This window comes from Bufo bufo, chromosome 2, assembly GCF_905171765.1.
Source record: "Bufo bufo chromosome 2, aBufBuf1.1, whole genome shotgun sequence".
Taxonomy (NCBI): Eukaryota; Metazoa; Chordata; class Amphibia; order Anura; family Bufonidae; genus Bufo; species Bufo bufo.
In genome coordinates this window covers 282,145,668-282,168,515 of record NC_053390.1, presented here as the reverse complement: position 1 = coordinate 282,168,515, position 22,848 = coordinate 282,145,668, and the positions used below count along the sequence as shown (strand labels likewise).

General features: G+C 42.8%; 1 protein-coding gene across 1 annotated transcript in view; it reads left to right on the top strand.

The window, feature by feature from the left end:
- Positions 1-22,848, top strand: part of DAO (D-amino acid oxidase) — a 38,205-nt gene that overhangs the window by 5,360 nt on the left and 9,997 nt on the right. Inside the window, 6 exon segments of the mRNA XM_040416603.1 lie at positions 1,388-1,600; positions 12,284-12,398; positions 15,967-16,043; positions 19,575-19,640; positions 21,927-21,981; positions 22,587-22,691. Coding sequence (XP_040272537.1) covers positions 1,388-1,600; positions 12,284-12,398; positions 15,967-16,043; positions 19,575-19,640; positions 21,927-21,981; positions 22,587-22,691 — 631 coding nt within the window.

Here is a 22,848-nt window from a genome sequence, read left to right as displayed (position 1 = left end):
CCTTCAAACTGCGCTTTAAGTCTCTTGTGAGAAAAAGGCATTACAGGTGTGTGTTATTGTTGATGTGTTTTACAGTTAGCTCAGTATTCTCATATTATGTTCCAACAATTATACTTCAGTCTGGACCATAATTTGGCCAGTAATCCACCTGAATGTATTCCTTGATGGTATTCAGAGTCCAGACGTGTATTTCATAAAGCATGCCAATCAGTTAAAAGAAAATATGAAATATTTAGCATCTTTGTCCTTAACGCTGCTTTCTTCTAGTTACTCATTTACAGTAGACGTTCTAGGGAATATTTATAGAGCACCTGTCGGCAGAGAAAGGGGGTACAGTTCTGGAAGGAGAGGACAATTTTTATTCTTCTTATACAAAATAATACAAAATGTATTTTATTTAATACTACTGATTTATTTTATAATTAATTATAATTATACATTCACATTTCAAATGGTTATCCAAGAGTATAACAGACCTCACAGTGGTGATCCTACTTACCTGGTCCTAGCCACTGGGTTCGGTCTCAAACGCCCCACATCCAGTTCTTCATCTCCCTGCTGCACTGAAATTAACATTCTGTTGACAGGGCAAGTGACTGCTGCAGCCAATCGCTGGCCGCAGCAGTGACCTGCTCCCTCTGCGTCACCGCAAGGAGATGAAGAGCCGGCCATGGAGCGATGGAGACCCAACTCATTGGCGCGGACCAGGCAAGTAAGATCACCACCATGGGTCGGCCATTCTGCAAGGTCTATTATAGTCTTGGATAACCTCCTTAAACCTAAGGAATGTGTTTATGAACTTAGTGATGATTCTGTGAGATGGTATAAAATGGGAATAAATTTCACGGTTCACTGTATGACGAATATGATGAACGGTGCACAAATATTTGCATATGGGTATGAGTTGACAGTAATGTCATGCTGATGCCAACATAAGACATTTTTGCAAGAAATTTTGCAACAAACATGTTCTGTTATGAAATGTTAAGCGCTGATTTCAGTTCCTGATATCTTGCTTTGATCCTCTACCTTGAGGCAATTTTTCAAAGCAGATCTGTCTTGGTTACAAAACATGGGAATAGTCACCAGTGTTGAAATGTAGTCTGGAATTCCACATAATGGCAAATCACTCCAACATTGATCACTGATGGTAATAAACTTGAAAGAATTATCTGCTGAAGTGATAGTTGTCTCATGAGACATACAGTGCCTGCAAAGAAGGCGTTTCCCAGTATACAAATCATCAGGCTACATGCAGACATTGAGACATGTTCTCTTTAATATGTAAGTCCTACCAGGAGAACCACCAGTTCAGATGGTTAATTATGAATTGAGCTCTTGGACCTGTATTACCCATCTTTTATTTATTCTGTACTTTGTCCTGCAGGGTCGTAATAGCCAGGAATATGCATATAGCTGTGATAGGAGCTGGAGTGATAGGACTCTCCACAGCCCTATGTATTCATGACCAGTACCAACATTCAGTACATCCTCTCAAGATTGAGGTGTATGCAGACAAGTTGACCCCACTCACCACAAGTGATGGAGCAGCGGGCCTGTGGCAGCCATATCTATATGACAATGGAAACAAGCAGGAAACGTAAGTTCTTGAACTCTACCTTTGATCTCTCATCCCTCTATTCTGCTGTTATCAATGATGGGAGTCATTTTAGTAATGATATAGGCTGAAGAACTTGGAAACAAATGCTTTAACTGGGCCTACCACCAAGAGGCAATGGCTCCTTATTTTATTCATGTGTGTTGAAATGACACTATATAGAATCTACATTATTTACAGCTAGATATACCCTAAATATCTAGGGAGGCACTAAGGAGGCATCTCTGAGGCTGATATCACATATGCAGTTTTAGGGTCAAAGGCAGGAGTGGATCCTACAGGAGGGAAACATTGAAGTCCTCTGTCTTTGGATCCAGTTCTGGCTTTGGCTTCCAAAAAAAAAAAACTGTGTGTGTGATTATGTAGGCCTATGGCCTCTCAAATATGGAGTCCTGGTTTACATGGCCACCTGTGCATGCCTCTATAGCTGTGCCAAAGGTTGTGGGCACATCAATATACAGCATTTGCATGCATCACTAAAAACCTGTTACTATGCACTAAATTAGTACATATAACAAGTTGAAAGGCACACTATCATCTGGAGAATTGCTCGTATAGAAAATAAAAATATGTCAGTTTATTACAAATAGTTTTACCAATATTAATTTATTATTAATAGTTTGGGCACAAATTTCATTTATGTTTATGGTTTGAAATAGAAACAACTACAAATCCATTGCATATTTTGGATACTACTAAGGTGTCCAATGAGAGATACACCGCCTCTAAAATGGGGGGGTTTAAAAAGATAGGATTAAGGAACATTATACATCGCCACTGAAGGAGGAGCATGCAGGCTCCGAAATACGTTTGGAAATGATCTGTTGAATCATGCATTCATAATTAAAGGGGTTGTCTCACTTCAGTAAGTGGCATTTATTATAGAGGAAGTTAATACAAACCACTTACTAATGTATTGTGATTGTCCATATTGCTTCCTTCGCTTGCTGCATTCATTTTTCCATCACATTATGCACTGCTCGTTTCCATGGTTACAGACCACCGTGCAATCCATCAGTGGTGGTCGTGCTTGCACACTATAGGAAAAAGCATCAGCTTCTATGGTGGCCGGGACCATGGGAGTGCACATAGGCTAGTGCAGGGATGGCCAACCTGAGGCTCTCCAGCTGTTGCAAAACTACAACTCCCAGCATGCCCAGACTACCTACAGCTATTAGTCTACAGCAGGGCATGGTGGGAGTTGTAGTTTTACAACAGCTGGAGAGCCGCAGGTTGGCCAAGCCTGGGCTAGTGCTTTTACCTATCTTGTGCAAGCACGACCACCACTAATGGATTGCAGGTGGTTCGGTACATTACCACAATGGATTTTGAACAAAACAATTCAGATGCAGTTGAAGTTCAGACTTTCAGCTTTAATTCAGTGGGTTGAACAAAATGATTGAATAAAAATGTGAGGAACTAAAGCATTTCTTTAAACTTAATCCCTTCATTTCAGGGGCTCAAAAGTAATTGGACAAATAAAATAATTGTAAATAAAATGTTAATTTCAATGACTGTCTGAAGTCTTGAACTCATGGACGTCACCAGACGCTGTGTTTCCTCCTTTTTAATGCTCGGCCAGGCCTTTACTGCAGCGGTTTTAGTTGCTGTTTGTTTCTGGGCTTTTCTGTCTGAAGTTTAGTCTTTAACAAGTGAAATGCTCTATTGGGTTCAGATCAAGTGACTGACTTGGCCATTCAAGAATATTCCACTTGCTTTGGCTTTATGTTTTGGGTCACTGTCCATCTGTATTATGAAATGCCGACCAATCAGTTTGGCTGGATTTGAGCACATAGTGCTGTATGTCTCTGAAAACCCCAGAATTCATCCGGCTGCTTCTGTCCTTTGTCACATCATCAATGAACACCAGGGACCCAGTGCCACTGGCAGCCATGCATGCCCAAGCCATCACACTGCCTCCGCCGTGTTTTATAGCTCCTTAAGGACACAGCCTTATTTCACCTTAAAGGGTTTCTACCACTTTGTTTTCACATAATTAGCTTTCAGACACTAGCGATCCGCTAGTGTCTGCTCTACCAAATCATCCTAATATAACAGCTTATTGTCCTGCCGTTTCGCTAAAAAAAGAACTTATATTGATATGCTAATGAGCCTCTAGGTGCTATGGAGGCGTCATTAGCACCTAGAGGCTCGGTCTACCTTCACAAACTGCCGCCGCCCAGCGCGTCCCTCCAGCCCGTCCCTCCAGCCCGTCCATCTCCTCCGGAATGCGATCCTCCCCGTGCGCGTCTGTATTCGGCGCATGCGCAGTGAATGTCTGACCGCTTCCCTGCTCAGACATCTCCACTGCGCCTGCGCCGATGACGTCATAGTGCTCCGAGGAACAGGCGCAGTGGAGATGTCTGAGCAGGGAAGTGGTCAGGCATGCGCCGAATACAGACGAACACGGGGAGGATCGCATTCCGGAGGAGATGGGCGGGCTGGAGGGACGCGCTGGGCGGCGGCAGTTTGTGAAGGTAGACCGAGCCTCTAGGTGCTAATGACGCCCCCATAGCACCTAGAGGCTCATTAGCATATCAATATAAGTTCTTTTTTTAGCGAAACGGCTGCCCCAAAAGCTATTATATTAGGATGGTTTGGTAGAGCAGACACTAGCGGATCGCTAGTGTCTGACAGCTAATTATGTGAAACGAAGTGGTAGAAACCCTTTAACCCCTTAAGGACGCAGGGCGTATCGGTACGCCCTATTTCCCGAGTCCTTAAGGACTCAGGGCGTACCGGTACGTCCTAACTTGAAATCGGCATTCCGGCGTCCCAGGGGTTAATCGGAACGGGATTTCGGCTGAAATCATTCAGCCGGCATCCCGTAACAATGCAGGGGGGGGTCATTTTACCCCCCCGCATCGACGATCGCAGAAAACCGCAGGTCAATTCAGACCTGCGGTTTTCTGCGTTTCCGGTCCATTCGGGTGTCCTGTGACCCGATGAACCGGAAAAAGACTGCGATCGGTGGCGTAATTTTACACCACCTATCGCAGTCCTAGGATTTGGAGAGGCGGTGCTGGCCCTGGTGCTGAACGCCGCTGTCCAGGGTGCTGATTGGAGCAGGGGAGAGAGGCGCGAGATTCAAACTTCCTGCGCTCCTCTCTCCCCTCCTCTTCCTGTCCAGCACCCTGACCGTACAGCACCGTCCAGAACGAGCTCCTGTGTCCCCACAATCGGCATCCATCACCCTCCTGCACCCATCGCCACCCAGGTAGGTTAGGGTCAGTGAGGGAGAGGCACCGTTAGGCAGGGAAAGAAGGGGAAAAAAAAAAAAAAAACTTTTTTATTTCCGAACTTTCTTTGATCCATCCATCAGACCCCAGATCCCCCCCTGCCACTTGCCCCCCCCCACTAGACCCCCCCACCACCAGACCCCCACCCCACCCCACCCCCCTTCCCCACCACCAGCCCCCCACCACCAGCCCCCCCCCCCTCCCCTGACCACCTGCCCACTTACCACCACTTTTTTTTTTTCTGCGTGCGCTGACTGGCCGGCACTTTTTAGCGTCCGTCCAGTGTTAGCGCATCGCCCGCCCCACCACCCCACCGACCGCTGATCAGCGTTGTACCGCTGATCAGCAAGTTTGAACTTTTTTTTTCCTAACACTTGCCCTTTCTTTTTTTGCCTTTTTTAGTACGCGAACACCCGTTGCCCCCACACACACGCACATATAATAAAGGTTTCCACACACGCACACATACACGCACACACACCCATGGCCCGCCGGATGTTCTCGGCCGAGGAGGCATACGCCCAGATTGCCTCCGACTCTGAGAGCCCCAGTGAGGATGAGGATGACCCCACGTTCCTTTTATCATCCGCATCCTCCTCATCATCATCTGATGACGATGAGCCACCAAGGCGGCGGAGACGCCGCCAGGCGGAGCCAGGGGCCCCACATGCTAGGGATCCTGTGGCCCACCCTAGTACGAGCCGCCCTGGGGTTCGTACTGGTTTCCCGGCCCACCAAATAAGTCCACCGGAGCCCCCTGCCGATGAACTTAGCTGGTGTCCCCCAGTGGACTTTGAGCCTGAGATTCCGGATTTTGCTTGCAATCCTGGAATCCAGATTCCCACAGTGGGGTTTACTGAAATAGACTATTTTAGTTTTTTTTTCAGTAACCCACTGGTGAATCTGATGGTGGAGCAGACGAATCTGTACGCCCAACAGTTCGTCGCTCAAAACCCAGGCTCATTTTTGGCTAGACCCGGTGGCTGGACGCCGGTCAGTGCAGCCGAGATGAGGACATTTTGGGGCCTCGTGCTGCATATGGGTCTAGTCCAAAAACCCAGTGTCAGGCAATACTGGAGTGGGGACGTCCTATACCAGACCCCACTGTACAGTATGGTCATGACACGTCCCCGGTTTGAGGCCATCCGGAAATGTCTGCATTATTCCGATAATGCAGCATGTCCCCCCCGAAGTGATCCTGCCTATGACCGGCTGTACAAGATACGGCCGGTCATCGATCACTTTGGGGCCACATTTCAGCAGGCCTACGTACCTGGAAGGGAGGTCGCGGTTGATGAGTCTCTCGTTGCGTTCAAGGGGAGACTCAGTTTCCGCCAATATATTCCCACAAAGCGGGCGAGGTATGGCGTGAAGCTATACAAAATTTGTGAGAGTACCTCAGGGTACACTTACAAATTTCGTGTGTACGAGGGGCGAGATTCCCGGATTCAACCCCCAGAATGTCCCCCCACTCTGGGTGTTACCGGGAAACTCGTGTGGGACCTTATGTACCCACTGCTGGATAAGGGTTACCACTTGTACGTGGACAACTTTTATACCAGCATTCCCTTGTTCAGGTCCCTTGCCGCCAGATCCACGTTCGCTTGTGGGACCGTGCGGAAAAATCAACGCGGCCTCCCTGCCTACCCCCTCCAGGTACCTATCCCCAGGGGTGAGACCCGTGCACTTACCAGTGGAAACCTGTTGCTGGTCAGGTATAAGGACAAGAGGGATGTCCTTATGCTGTCCACAATCCACGGTAACGGCATCACCCCAGTCCCTGTGCGAGGTACCGCGGCAACGGTCCTCAAGCCCGATTGTATCGTCGCCTACAATCGGTATATGGGAGGAGTTGATCTCTCGGATCAAGTCCTCAAGCCATATAACGCCATGCGCAAAACCCGGGCATGGTACAAAAAAGTTGCGGTCTACTTGGTGCAGGTTGCCATGTACAACTCTTTTGTACTATCCCGAAGCGCTGGCAGCACAGGGACATTCCTCCAATTCTATGAGGCAGTCCTCAAGGACCTGATCTTTTCGGACCGGGAAAGAGCAGGCCGGAGTACCTCGGGAATTGGAGGCGCCCGGATCGTCCCTGGCCAACACTTTCCAGGTGTGGTCCCCCATACTGGAAAGAAGGGACGAACCCAAAAAAAGTGCAGAGTGTGTCGCAGGAGGGGGATACGGAAGGACACCACCACTCAGTGCGACACTTGCCCCGATCATCCGGGCCTCTGCGTTATCGATTGCTTCAGGGAGTATCACACTTCCATGGAGTACTACATTTTTATAATCCCCAACAGTCCACTAGAGAACATAAAAAACTATGGCTCTCAGACTTTGGAGACACGGAAACATTTTTTTTTTCCCAAAAAAATATTAGTTTTAGTGCAGGCATCCTCAAACTGCGGCCCTCCAGATGTTGTAAAACTATAACTCCCAGCATGCCCAGACAACCTACAGCCATCAGCAGGGCATGGTGGGAATTGTAGTTTTACAACATCTGGAGGGCCGCAGTTTTTAGGATGCCTGCTTAGTGTCTCCAAAGTCTGAGAACCATACATATTGGGCATCGTCGCGTGCGTAAAAGTCGTCGCTATAAAAATAACTTTTGCCCAAACGCCTCGGATGAACGGTGTTAAAAATATAAAATAAAAACGGTGCCAAAACACCCATTTTTGGGCAAAATTTCCATTTGAATCCTTTTTGCCGGTAATAAAGCAAGGGTTAACCGCCAAACAAAACTCAATATTTATGGCCCTGATTCTGTAGTTTGCAGAAACACCCCATATGTGGTCGTAAATGGCTATATAGCCGCACGGCAGGGCATAGAACGAAGGGAACTCCATATGGTTTCTAGAAGGCAGATTTTGATGGACAGTTTTTTTTTTGACACCATGTCCCATTAGAAGCCCCCCCTGATGTAGCCTAGACTAGAAACTCCAAAAAAGTGACCCCATCTAAGAAACTACACCCCTCAAGGTATTCAAAAGTTACTTTACAAACTATGTTAACCCTTTAGGTGTTCCACAAAACTAAATAGCGAATGTAGAAACAATTTTAGAATTTTTTTTTTGTTACATTGCCTCAAAAAAGAGTAATATAGAGCAACCAAAAATCATATTTACCCCTAAAATAGTCCCAAAACAACAACCACCTTATCCCGTAGTTTCCTAGATGGGGTCACTTTTGTGGAGTTTCTACTCTAGGGGTGCATCAGGGGGCTTGAAAGGGTACATGGTGTAAATAAACCAGTCCAGCAAAATCTGCCTTCCAAAAACCATATGACGTTCCCCTTCTTCTATGTCCTGCCGTTTAGCCAAATAGTAGTTTACGACCACATATGGGGTGTTTCTGCAAACTACAGAATCGGGGCAACCCATTTTGAGTTTTGTTTGGCAGTTAACCCTTGTTTTACTCCTGGAAAAAATTGATTATTTTGGAAAATTTTCCAAAAAATAGAAATTTCAAAATTGTTTCTCCATCTGCCATCAACTCTTGTGGAACACCTAAAGGGTTAACAAAGTTTGTAAACCCAGTTTTAAATACCTTGAGGGGTGTACTTTCTTAGATGGAGTCACTTTTTTGAAATTTCTATTCTAGGGGTGCAACAGGGGACTTCAAATGGGACATGGTATAAACAAAACCAGTCCTGCAAAATCTGCCTTCCAAAACCCATATGGTGTTCCCCTCCTTCTATGTGCTCCCGTTCGGCCAAACAGTAGTTTACGACCACATATGGGGTGTTTCTGCAAACTACAGAATCGGGGCAACCCATTTTGAGTTTTGTTTGGCAGTTAACCCTTGTTTTACTCCTGGAAAAAATTTATTATATTGGAAAATTTTCCAAAAAATAGAAATTTCTAAATTGTTTCTCCATCTGCCATCAACTCTTGTGGAACACCTAAAGGGTTAACAAAGTTTGTAAACCCAGTTTTGAATACCTTGAGGGGTGTACTTTCTTAGATGGAGTCACTTTTTTGAAATTTCTATTCTAGGGGTGCAACAGGGGGCTTCAAATGGGACATGGTATAAACAAAACCAGTCCTGCAAAATCTGCCTTCCAAAACCCATATGGTGTTCCCCTCCTTCTATGTGCTCCCGTTCGGCCAAACAGTAGTTTATTACCACATATGGGGTGTTTCTGCAAACTACAGAATCGGGGAAACCCATTTTGAGTTTTGTTTGGCAGTTAACCCTTGTTTTACTCCTGGAAAAAATTGATTATTTTGGAAAATTTTCCAAAAAATAGAAATTTCAAAATTGTTTCTCCATCTGCCATCAACTCTTGTGGAACACCTAAAGGGTTAACAAAGTTTGTAAACCCAGTTTTGAATACCTTGAGGGGTGTACTTTCTTAGATGGAGTCACTTTTTTGAAATTTCTATTCTAGGGGTGCAACAGGGGGCTTCAAATGGGACATGGTATAAACAAAACCAGTCCTGCAAAATCTGCCTTCCAAAACCCATATGGTGTTCCCCTCCTTCTATGTGCTCCCGTTCGGCCAAACAGTAGTTTACGACCACATATGGGGTGTTTCTGCAAACTACAGAATCGGGGCAACCCATTTTGAGTTTTGTTAGGCAGTTAACCCTTGTTTTACTACTGGAAAAATTGATTATATTGGAAAATTTTCCAAAAAATATAAATTTCAAAATTGTTTCTCCATCTGCCATTAACTCTTGTGGAAGACCTAAAGGGTTAATAAAGTTTGAAAAAACAGTTTTGAATACCTTGAGGGGTGTAGTTTCTAGAATGGGGTCATTTTTGGGAGGTTTCTATTATCTAAGCCTCACAATATGACTTCAAACCTGAACTGGTCCATAAAAAGTGGGATTTTGAAGATTTCTGAAAATTTCTAAATTTGCTTCTAAACTTCTAAGCCTTGTAACATCCCCAAAAAATAAAATATCATTCCCAAAATGCTACAAACATGAAGTAGACATATGGGGAATGTAAAATCATCACAATTTTTGGGGGTATTACTATGTATTACAGAAGTAGAGAAACTGAAAGTTTGAAATTTGCTAATTTTTCAAAATTTTTGGTAAAAATTGTATTTTTTTATGCAAAAAAATTAACTTTTTTGACCCAATTTTAGCAGTGTCATGAAGTACAATATGTGACTAAAAAACAATCTCAGAACGGCCTGGGTAAGTCAAAGCGTTTTAAAGTTATCAGCACTTAAAGTGACAGTGGTCAGATTTGCAAAAAATGGCCAAGTCCTTAAGGTGAAATAGGGCCGAGTCCTTAAGGGGTTAAGGACCAGGCCATTTTTTGCTAATCTGACCAGTGTCACTTTAAGTGGTGATAACTTTAAAACGCTTTGACTTATCCAGGCCATTCTGAGATAGTTTTTTCGTCACATATTGTACTTCATGACACTGGTAAAATGAAGTAAAAAATAATAATATGTTAATTATAAAAAATTTCCAAGTTTCAATTTCTCTACTTCTATAATACATAGTAATACCTACAAAAATAGTTATTACTTATCATTCCCAAAATAATCCAAACATGAAGTAGATTTTTTGTTATTTACAACATTCATCTGACAGGTTAGATCATGTGGTATTATTATAGACCAGGTTGTCACGGACGTGGCGATACCTAATATGTATACTTTTTTTTATTTATGTAAGTTTTACACAATGATTTAATTTTTGAAGCAAAAAAAATAATGTTTTAGTGTTTCCATAGTCTGAGAGCCATCATTTTTTCAGTTTTTGGGCGATTACCTTGGGTAGGGTATGATTTTTGCGGGATGAGATGACGGTTTTATTGGCACTATTTTGGGGTGCATGTGACTTTTGATTGCTTGCTATTACACTTTTTGTGATGTAAGTTGACAAAAAATGGTTTATTTAGCACAGTTTTTATTTTAAATTTTTTACGGTGTTCATCTAAGGGGTTAGGTCATGTGATATTTTTATAGAGCCGGGCGATACGGACGTGGTGATACCCAATATGTATACTTTTTTTTATTTATGTAAGTTTTAAGGACACAGGTACGCCCTGTGTCCTTAAGTACCAGGACATAAGGGCGTACCTGTACACCCTGTGTCCTGAAGAGGATAGATGATGTGGTATGCTTTGGATCATGAGCTGTACCATGCCTTTGCCATACTTTTTTCTTTCTATCATTCTGGTAGAGGTTGATCTTGGTTTCATCTCTCCAAAGAATATTCTTCCAGAAGTGTGCTTGTTTTTTAAGATGTTTTTTTGTTAGCAAAGTCCAATCTAGGCTTCTTATTCTTGAGGCTTATGAGTGGCTCGCACCGTACAGTGAACCCTCTGTATTTACTTTCATGCAGTCTTCTCTTTATGGTAGATTTGGATATTGATACGCCTATATCCTGGAGAGTGTTGTTCACTTGGTTGGCTGTTGTGAAGGGGTTTCTCTTCACCATGGTAATTATTCTGTGATCATCCACCACTGTTGTCTTCCGTGGGCGTCCAGGTCTTTTCATAAGTGCTTTCTTTCTTTCTCAGGATGTACCAAACTGTAGATTTTGCCACTCCAAATAGTGTAGCAATTTCTCGGATAGGTTTTTTCTGTTTTCACAGATGAAGGATGGATTGTTTCACCTGCATGGAGAGCTCCTTTGACCGCATGTTTACTTTTCAGCAAAATCTTCAAAATGCAAGCACCACACCTCAAATCAACTCCAGGCCTTTTATGTGCTTAATTGAGAATGAAATAATGAAGGCATTGCCCACATCTGCCCATGATACAGCCTTTGAGTCAATTGTCCGATTACTTTTGGCCCCTTTAAAAACAGGGTGCCACATGTAAATGAGTTGAAACTCCTAAACCCTTCATCCAATTTTAATGTGGATACCCTCAAATGAAAGCTACAAGTCTGGACTTTATGTCCATGTCCATTATATAATTATAACTTGAATATGTTTTAGTAAGCAGGTAAAAATAAAAAATAAAAAAATTGTGCCAGTGTCCAAATATATATGGACCTAACTGTATATTATGTGCACAAAATTGGGTAGAGAGGATGTACCTTTATAGCATGACAACCTGCTGCAGGGATGAAAACGAAAGCACCAGAGCCATACACAACAAAGGCCAGCTTTATACTGTACTGTATACTATAGCAGAGTTACCTGCACCGCAAAACTATTGAAATACCTACTGCATCTAAAAATCAATGAACATCAATATATTTGCAAATCTGCATTTGTGAAGTTGTAAAGCAATATATCTGATTATGTAAATGATCCAGCTTTCCATAAATTGGATGGAATAAAAAAATAAAAATTTGTGTATGAAACTTTCCCTCTACAGCAAATATTGGGAGAATGAAGGCTCATTCGTTCCCATGGGAGATAAGCTACATCAAACGTTTTGGCAGCGGCTTAGCTGTAGTGTGAATATGACGTTTTTCACTGCATTTACCATTTTGTTTTTCAGTCAATGGAGCAAGGAAACTTTTGACTATCTTCTAAAATCTGTACAGTCTGCGGAAGCCCAGGACATGGGCATATTTCTACAGTCTGGATACAATTTGCTGAAAGAACCTGCACCTGTATGTACAAACGACTATATTCTGTCATAGCATTCTGCAGACATTGAATATGTAGATTATAAGGGATACTAATACTGTATTCACTACACAGTATAAGAATATAATACACTTATGACCTCTTCCATGCCTCCCAACTGTCCCAGATCCAGGACCACATTCCTGAACTTTGACTTCTGTCCAGGATGGCTACTGTGTGTCCTGCTTTCAGATGTCTCTGCATCCTCAGGACACAGATACAGTTGAATACAGTAGTGAAGCAGAGAGGTGTCATGTCCCTGGCCCAGGCAGGCATGATGCAGTGACTAGCCACAGACAGCCCTAACCAGAGAGTAGACCTGCACTGCTCCGTTCACCATGGAAATGTGTCATTAGGGGCAGATTGGCCATAGACCTTACAGGGAAACTTCCCAGTGGACTGATACCCAGTGGAAGTTTTTGGGGATGCATTTCTGAAACATTGTTTCTGCTGACAGTATTTTGTGGTATTTGGCTCTGTTGGGGTCACTTTTCATGTTTCCAGTCCGCCCCTGTGTGTCATTATGTCTTATAGGGCACTTACAAAGCCATTATACCATGTGGGGGTCACTTATAGTGACATCACACTGTCAGGGGGCACTTATGGGACTATCATACTATGTCAGAGGCACTAAAGAGGCAGCATACTCCGTGGGGGCACTGAGGGGGAATTATACTGTGTCAGGGGCACATACTATCTGAGGGACAATAAGGGGACATCATTACTGTCTGGGGTGCACCTTTAGTGTGTGGAGGGCACTCAACACAATTGAGTTGGGAGGCACTAAGGAGGCATTCTTACTTTGTGGGATGCACTACAAGCGCATCCTTACTGAGGGATTGGGTGGGTTTAGAGTTGCGGCTTAATGTAAAAATAAATAGTTGCAACGTGTTTTCCTGCTTTGCATTTTTTTTTTTTAAATGTGAGTTATGCTCTTGTGTAAGGGAGCCAACACTAAAATGACTTGCCTTAGGTGTGTGGCAACCTCCATTTTGGTTGTGCACTGGTTACCCATCAGACCAAAGACCAAGTTTTTTAATAAGAGCAGTATATGCAGTATATAGCTGGATCCTGCTTTCCCTGAATTCACTTGGCGGGACAAACCCAAAGAGAGAGGAGTCATTTTAGTTCAGGGTCCCATCTATAAGAGGTTGCCATGCTGCAGTGGATGGGCACATTTATTTTGAGTAAAATATTTTGCTAAGTACCCAATATTCATTTATATGATGTAAATACTTGTGTACAATTATCTACCACCATAAAATGTCCACCCAATTGCACATATTTCTTTACTAACATGACAGAGGATATTATAGTCAGAATATTATTGGCACCTCGCCACACTATCAATTTCCTAGCTCTGGATGTGTTCCATGACCATTACCAGGTGGTATAAGATAGATAGGCCCCGAGCCTTCTGTTATTTGTAGGGTACCAGTTTAGTTAATATATTCTCTTAACACCTTATTCACTGAATACTGTTAAAAGAAAGCATGTTCACTACATACCTCCTAAAGGTGGTATAATGAGAATTCTCTTATTTCTTGTTTCTGCCTTTTAGGTTGTAATTATGCTTTTAAGGTGTCAAATACATACATCACACAAAATCCATCCCACTAATCTAGGCACTTCAAAACTCAGTTCATTTTGCTCATGTAAGAATGTAAATAGTGACCGCATTATGAGAAAACATGGAAGGAAGGAGCCAGTCCAACACCAACCTTAAAGCCAATCTGTCACTTAAAAAAAAATATAAATGAATAAGCGGCACTCACCATTCGATGCAAAATTTCTTTACTAGGTGCAGAGAGGGAACACCAACCTTAAAGCGAATCTGTCACTTCATTCAAGTGTATCTAACAAATGGCAATGCATTCTAGTCCACTGTACCATCATGACAACTGTACCTCTGTTAGAAAATGTGTAGGTTCCAAACGTCAGAAAAAGAAGCTTGATTGATATGAAAATTAGGCTGCAAAGTGCCAATCGGGGAGGAATTATCGGTTGTAGGAGCCCAAGCCCGCATCTACACGAGTTCCCAGTGCTGCCCCTTGCGTCAATATGTCCACCCATGTGCGACATCTCCATCTGGCCATAATTCCACCCCACCTGGTCCTAGTACGACTGCGAAATCTCGCAGAGCAGTTTTCTGGCACATATATTATTAAAGCAGTTGGGCCATGGAGGTCCTGCACGCGGCCACTTAATGCAAAAGAGGGTGGCGCCAAATTTTGGAGTAGTAACCAGAAGTCTGAATATGCTGTAGATGTGGGCTATAATGCATGTTATAATACAGGGTCACTGGAAGATAAATCCAGTGGTCCTTCCAGTTACAGTACACTCATGGACAAACAACGCACCCAGATAGCAATGTCTCGGTATGCAGTTATGTCTCAGGCAGATTTGTAAATGATTACAGGTGAGGTCTAGTTAGACACTAGGGGGGACATGTATAAAGACCATTGATTTAGACTCCGGTCTTTGTCCCTCCTATGCTGGCGGTTCATCCACCTCTACATAACTTGGGTGGACTTTACACTTGTCTAAATCCACGCCAGTTACCTTGCTGGCGTAAATCTAGAACATTTACTATGCCTAAAACAGGCGTAGAAAATGATAAAGTAGATGGGCCTGCCGGACCCCCCTTTTCCCCACCCACACCACGCCCCCTTGTTTAGACCGGGCATGAGTGGCAGAAAAGGGGAAAAAGTAGCGTATATCTGTTGGTAAATGACCCCCTAGTTCTTGCCACAAGAAGGTGTAAAAATGCTTCCTCGGCTGCCCTATAAAAAGGCTTTCAGAGGCTACTTTTGGGTAGTGTACCTCTTGGTGAGAGATTGTTGACTGCTAGACAAGCCTCCACGATACACTTAAAGACATTTTGCCCAGTTGACAGACTTTAAAAGGGAGCACATCATTGGACTGAGAGAAGCAGGATGATCGTTGTGATGAATTACCCACCATTTAGGCCGGTCTAACTTAGCTGTTAGAAGGTGTTGTGCTCCCTACGTGGGTAGGAGCACGCACACATGGTGAACAAGCTCCAACTGGCATTTTTCTGCATATAATGCTCTTCCACACACAGCCCATATTTTTCAGGAATGTCTGTGCCAGATTGCAACACTTTCTTGGCCTGCCCGGTCACCAGATTTATCGCCAATAGAGCATTTATGGGACAAGGCTCGATGCCAGCTTTGGCAACCTACGAGTGCACAGGATCTACAGACCCCAATCTCTGAAACCCCAAAATGTCAACCCAAAATAACACGAAATGAAGATTAAACATTTTACTTAAAGACAGCCAATCAGAGCATGCACTTCAGTAATATAGCTGTTTTACTAGTGAAATATCCATGATGACTGGCTAGATCTTCCGACCAATCACACGTGCTGCATATCGGCAATGTCTGTGACGTTGTATGCTGAATCAAGTTACAGTGGCCCAGGGAAGACCACTGTATGTTGAAAATAGTGTATCCTGAGACTGTATATTTAAAAATTTTATGTAGATACTGTATAAAATGTCATACTTGTGATTTCTGATTTCTCCAGGAACCTTCATGGAAAGATGATGTCCTTGGGTTTCGACGCCTTACACCAAGAGAGTTGGAATTATTTCCTGGATATAGGTTTGTCAATCTTATATAAAATTCATGCAATTGCTAAGCAAAACTGCTTCATCCCATTATAACATCTGGCAAACACATTCAATAGCTGGAGCACACCTATTCTTGCTGACTCTTCCGTACACATGCATGCTGGGTTCGGTCAAGCATGCATGTCAGTCCCCTGAGAACACCTCTCCTTACGTGTCTGTTTTAGTAACCAATTGCCTTCCCCAGTGTAATAACAATTACAATTCTGGAACATCTTTTCATATACTGTAACTCTGTCATGTCATTTCTTTACTATTCCTACTAGCCAGCAGTCTGCCATAAAGGTCCATCAGGGTGTTACCAGTCTAACATAATCCAATCAGTACTGCCTGTGTCAGACTGTGCAGGAACCCCCCCCAACTGGTAAAACCCATCTGGACCCTCAATGCAGACTGCTTGCAATTCATTCATAATCCTCTAGAGAAAAGATGCTCCAGAATCTTTATTACACATGGGTATCGTGATAGACAGGGTTCCCTCGCACAGCTCGGCGGACAGATTCTGTCAGTAAGTAGAGTTACTCCAGGGGCCATGTAGAGAGGATGATTAAAATGCTGTTAACCCCGGTAAAGACTTTTTGGGGATATTCACATTTACAGCTTTCCATGACAGATCTCATCTCTAGTTTAGATCTTGGCCATTACAGTGTGATAGGGAATATGTAAAGTAGGGCCATACCAGTACCGTCACAGGTTACTGGACAATCTGAGGGTCTTCCCTGTACTGGAAAATAATGTTGTCATTAGATTTGACAGTGGATAACCGAGATCAAACCAGGAAAACGATGTGACATTGTGGTCACTGAATGCTGCTCCAGTTCCTGTCTAAGAAAATTTGCAAGGGAGTGGGGTGGGACAACTATATTACACATGCACCTTTATTATATACTGTATAAAAACCTAACCACTTTTGATGGGTTATCCCATAATTAATGTAAACATCACATAGCACATGATCATCTCATTCTAACAAAGCCAGAACCAGCCCTGTACCTCACATGGGTCCAGAGCTCTGCCCGTCCTTTGCTCCAATTTTTATGTTAGATTAATATCAAGCTGGCAGCTCAGGGGGGTGTCTTTTTTCAGGAGGTGTGTGCTTTCTGTCTGTACCTATCCCGGCATCTAATAGGAAATAGGGCTGGTGGCAGCTGAAGAATGGAACTGAACATGTGTGTTCACCTTAGGTAGGTGGACAGAGAAATAAGGAGAATAATAAACAGCAGGTGGCACTATAACAGTAGATTTTATTGAATAACTCAGTAGCTGCACTAAATGCATGCAGTCAGAAAAATATTCAAATCCAGGTGCTGTTTTGAAATATGTAAAATATTTTTCATGGAACAATCCTTTTAAATATGCACTACAGCTTGAGCTAGCTTATGTGTACAATCAATATGTAGTCTCATTGAAGTTACTTCTTATAGGTATGACAGTGTAACCATTCTTTGGCTAAGTGATTGGCTGTAGTTCTAAAAGCCATGTGAACTCATAGAGCATTTTATGAAGTACTAGGTGTGAAAAGCAACGCATTAAAGGGTTTCTACCACCAGAAATACCGTTATGTTCTGACTGACATTAGCGATGCGATAATGTCAGCACTACATAACAGTATGTTTTTGACATGTCTCCCTGGAGCCGTTTTGGTAAAATAAGCACTTTTATAATATGCTGATGAGCCTCTAGGTGCTATGTGGGCGTAGAATCAGCACCTAGTGGCTCCGTCTACTCACCCTTTATCCCGCCCAGGTTCCCTGTTCTGCCCGCCCTGCTCATCTTGATTGATGTCACGGTTCGCAGCATTGCTGACGAAAAATCCCGCGTCTGCGCCGTTCACTTCTGTATTCGCCGACTACGTCACAGTGAGGAAGCCGGCAATCAGGAGAGCGGCCTTCACTCACTGCGCCTGCGCCGAATACAGAAGTGAACGGCGCAGGCGCGGGATTTCGTCAGCAATGCTGCGAACTGTGACATCAATCAAGAGGAGCGGGGCGGGCAGAACAGGGGACCTGGGCGGGATAAAGGGCGAGTAGACGGAGCCTCTAGGTGCTGATTTTACGCCAACATAGCACCTAGAGGCTCATTAGCATATTATAAAAGTGCTTATTTTATCAGAACGGCTGCAGGGAGACATGTAAAAAACATACTGTTATGTAGTGCTGACATTAGCGCATCGCTACTGTCAGTCAGCTACATAACAGTATTTCTGATGGTAGAAACCCTTTAAAATATTGAAAACCAAGGTATTCTCATGTGGCAGAAATGCTGAGCTCTATAAAAATCATACACGGAAGGGGTGATATGATTGGTGATCCAGTATGGTACTTTAGGAAGGTTGGTTATCCTAAGCGGTTCAACTGAACGGTTGATGTGGTGCCCGTCTCATCGCCTGGGATTGAGGGTTTTAAGAGTGAATAAGTTATGATAGCTACCATTCTTCACTGATAAGAAATCATATTGATATCTTGCACCGTTGTTAGATAATATGCATATGTATTACTGCTGAGACAATATATGTAAATTAACGGAGATTATGTATACCTCATACTGCAATTTGTATGTGCAATGATATTTCTATTTTATTTCTACCTCTTGGAAAATGAATAAAAATTATCTGATTTAAAAAAGAAATGCTGAGCTCTATTGCCTTAGAGCAGGGATAGGTAAACTGCGGCTCTCCAGCTGTTGTAAAACTACAACTCCCAGTATGCCCAGTCTGCCTACAATAGGGCATGATGGGATTTGTAGTTTTACAACAGCTGGAGAGCCGCAGTTTGCCCATTACTGCCTTAGGGGATGATAAAGTGCATTTGCCTATTACCTATTGCTGGTCAATTACTACAGTAGAATCCAACACTGTCTGGTGTCAGACCTCAGGGGAATGCAGTGCAATTCTAGTCTGGTTTGGAGAAAGATCGCCATCTAGTGATCAATATGAAGAATGCTTCTGTTTTTTTCCATAGTTTTCCTGGAAATAATCCATCATTGTATTAAAAATAACAACATATAAATTGTTTAATCCTCCATCAACAGACATATACACTGTTACTTTATGCATATGACTGTATGGGTGCATAGAACTGGTTAGGTATGCAAACTAGGGAATATATAAAGGCATTTTTCCAAAAATATTTGATATCACGTATGTGAATATTTGCTACTTCCAGACATCGTGTTTGTTACTGCTGGTACATTAGGCCTTTCACTTTACTGAGTGCTGCACTTTGGGGTAGTATATTATTGTATGCTATTTCACAGTTATGGAATTAGATTGCACTACTGTTTGCTACTTTTTGAAACATTTACACTTAGCTAACTACAATCAGTTTACAAAAGTGTCGAGAATGGGGTAAAATCACAAAAAATCCACATTTTTGCACAAAAATGGTGTATGCCAAAGTTAAGGGTCTTTTTTACACCAGAAAACCAGCATTCATGGTTTCATAAATTCCCCCCCCCCCCCCCCCCCTGTGTACAGACTGCTCATTATTTTTATCTGTTATTACAGCTATGGGTGGTTCAACACTGCACTGATGATTGAGGGGAAGAGCTACTTACCATGGCTCACCAAGAAGTAAGTTTTCATATGTATGCTGTTGTAAACCCATTTCCACATAAGGCTGGGGCTACATGACATGTGCTGCACGACATGAAAGCCACACGACATTGGATCTCGTGATTGTAAGCGGTGTAACGGTGCGACAGGCGACATGCTGTGGCGACGATGCGACAGCTGCAGAAAACCCATTGACTTTAATGTAAGTCATGTGTGATATGCAACTCGCCTGTGACTTCGCTATGTGTTATTACAGCCAAAGAACAGCTCCAAAATAATCGTGCAACAGCACATTGCACTTTTTTTTTTTTCCACGCGCCTTTTGTGCGACTTGCTGTGGAGCGACAACGTTGCTATTTTGCCCCAGCTTAAGACAACATATAAATGATAAATTCCTATTTACACAATGGATCAGGGTTGCTGGCCGACTGTAAATTCCTTGACCGTTCGTAAAAAAGAAAAGGGAACAGCATTCCACTGTCTGTAAAATAAATTGATACATCTGTGATTTCTTTTTTTTCATGAGGCTAGAGGATCTTATGCAAGTTTTTATGATTGGAATGATAATTTTGCAATGCACAGTATGGGCTGCTAGTATCTTTATAACAAATATTCTGGATTGTAGACATATATCACTTCTAAGCTTTGTGACTCAGTATGGGTTTCCAGTGGGTCTGTAAAAAATGTTCACTGTTCGTGATTTTGGATAAGTTGAATAGAAAAAAATAAAAACAAATCAGGTTGTCAATCCTATAATGCATTAATGTGGTATCAGAAAATGACCTATTATTTAAAATACCTTTTGTATGTTAAACATATTTTGTAAAAAATGTTTGTTGTTTTTACTTTTTTATGTCAATATCTATATTTAAGCAAAAAACATAAAATCCTGCAGTTCTCGCACTGGCCACTAATAGGCGCTACTTATTATTGGTCTGTACAGATCACTTTGTCGAAGTTACCTGCTTATCTATACAGAGGTGATATCATTACAGGCAGGATTAGAATGACAGATAAGTCAGGATCCACCATTCACAAAGCTTATCTATTCTTTCCCTATACAATGACCTCTGCACAGGTCACAGAGCATGTCTAGAAGACTCTCCCATAGAAGTCAATGAGGTCCGCTCCTGACCATTGTGTCTATGGCCCATAGGGCTGCCATAAAGCAGTTTTCTTAATGCTTTCTTAATTCTGTTAAGAACAGCTCAGGCAAGATGGCCGCCCCCATAATCATGTTTAGGAAATAGAATAAAAAAATCTATAATCAGAAAATAAAAACAGATTAGAAATATAAAGAAATGTTTCGCTGTCTGGTTTTAGGCCTCATGCACACGACCGTTTTTCGGGTCTGCATCCGAGCCACAGTTTTTGCGGCTCGGGTGCAGACCCATTCACTTCAATAGGGCCGCAAAAGATGCATAATGGATGTGCTGTCCACATCCATTGCACCGTTCCGTGGCCCCGCAAAAAAAATATAGCATGTCCTATTCTTGTCCGTTTTGCGGACAAGAATAGGCATGTCTACAATTGGCCGCCCGTTCCGCAAATTGCGGAAGGCACGCGGGCTGATTCCGTTTTTTGCGGACCGCAAAAAACGGCACGATTGTGTGCATGTAGCCTTAACTGGCAGATAACATTTTTGGTGACATTCCCTGGGTAAATATTGGGTAAAATTTCACGTCAGGTCTCATCCGCTAAGAGCCTGGAATCCTCCTTTGGAAATATCGCTGCACACAGTTTGTTGCAATTTCCATGTACATTTCAGGTCATGGTGATTTTCACTGTTTTCCACAGTAGTGTGTGCGGCATAATTGCTTTGTACATCAGTTTTGTTGCCTATAGCTGCGTGAAATTGGAACATTTCCATTAAATAAACTGCAGGATATACATGTGGGAATACCCTATAGATGTGTCTTAAACACCGCACAGTACAGAGACCTCTTCTGCCATATTTTACAATGTTTTGCTCAATTCCCAGGTTCTGTGGTCTTGTCCAGCAATTTCCTTGATGTATTCTTATTCCTGAAGTGTTGCCCTCTCTTTATAATCCATGTATTCAGTGAGCTATGTCTCTTGTCCTTTTCTTATTTTCTGATTGATTTCCTTAAATTGCACTCAAAAAAATATTTCATAAAAACTGTGCATACACTGACATGAACCTGAATGGATAGACCTTATATACCATAGCTGGTACGTCTGTGTATCTTCAGACCATAGTCATTTATGTAAAGGTGGCTCTTACCAGAGTATTCGCTGTAGGAATGTCCTCCATGTCTCATTCTGTCTTGGATTATTCTGTAGACTGGAAGAGCGAGGAGTCAAGTTTATCCAAAAGACAGTGAAAAGCTTTGGTGAGGTAAGGGGTTGCTTTTAATACATTGTCTGTATGAGAACTTAAAGAGTGCAATGCAGTCTGAAAGCACCATGTTATAGAGCAGGAGGAGCTGAGCAGATTGATATGTAGTTTTGAGGGAAAAGATTCAGTAATATTTGTAATTTATACATATGTATGTCTTTGCCTTTTTTACCTCCTGTGAAGAGCTATCGGTACAGGAAGGAGGTGTTACCAGTGACTGACAGCATTTATACACACAATGCTATCACTGATAACACCTTCCTCCTGTACCGATAGCTGTTCGTAGGAGGTTAAAAAGGCATAAGATATAACTGTATAAATTACAGGTTTTGCTGACTCTTTTCCCAAAACAATATATATCAATCTGCTCATCTCCTCTTGCTCTAGAACATGGTGCTTTTAGATTGCACTGCATTTTGTGGTGACAGGTCCTCTTTAAGAAATTTAGAAAGTGTGTCTGGCTGCACGTAGTCAGTCACCTCCACCCATGGCAGCCAATGGCTACATGATTTTGAGGTAGAATCTGCATGTAGCCAGCTGTGTCATCTGACTGTACTCTAAACCACAAGATAAAGATGTCCCTGATTCTTGTGTTTAATCCCCAGCTGGCTGCTCTAGGGGCAGATGTCATCATTAACTGCAGCGGCGTACGTTCAGGACAGCTGCAACCGGATCCAGAATTAAAACCAGGAAGAGGACAGATCCTGAAGGTAAGTTGGATCCAATGCGATCTAGTGGCAATTGTCACTTTTCACATTTTCCTTAAAGTGAACCTGTCAGGGGAATCATACTGCCCACAAGGATATAATACTGGCAGGCTCCTTCCCTACATACACTTATCGGTCACCTGGGCAGCTCTTCTCCGGC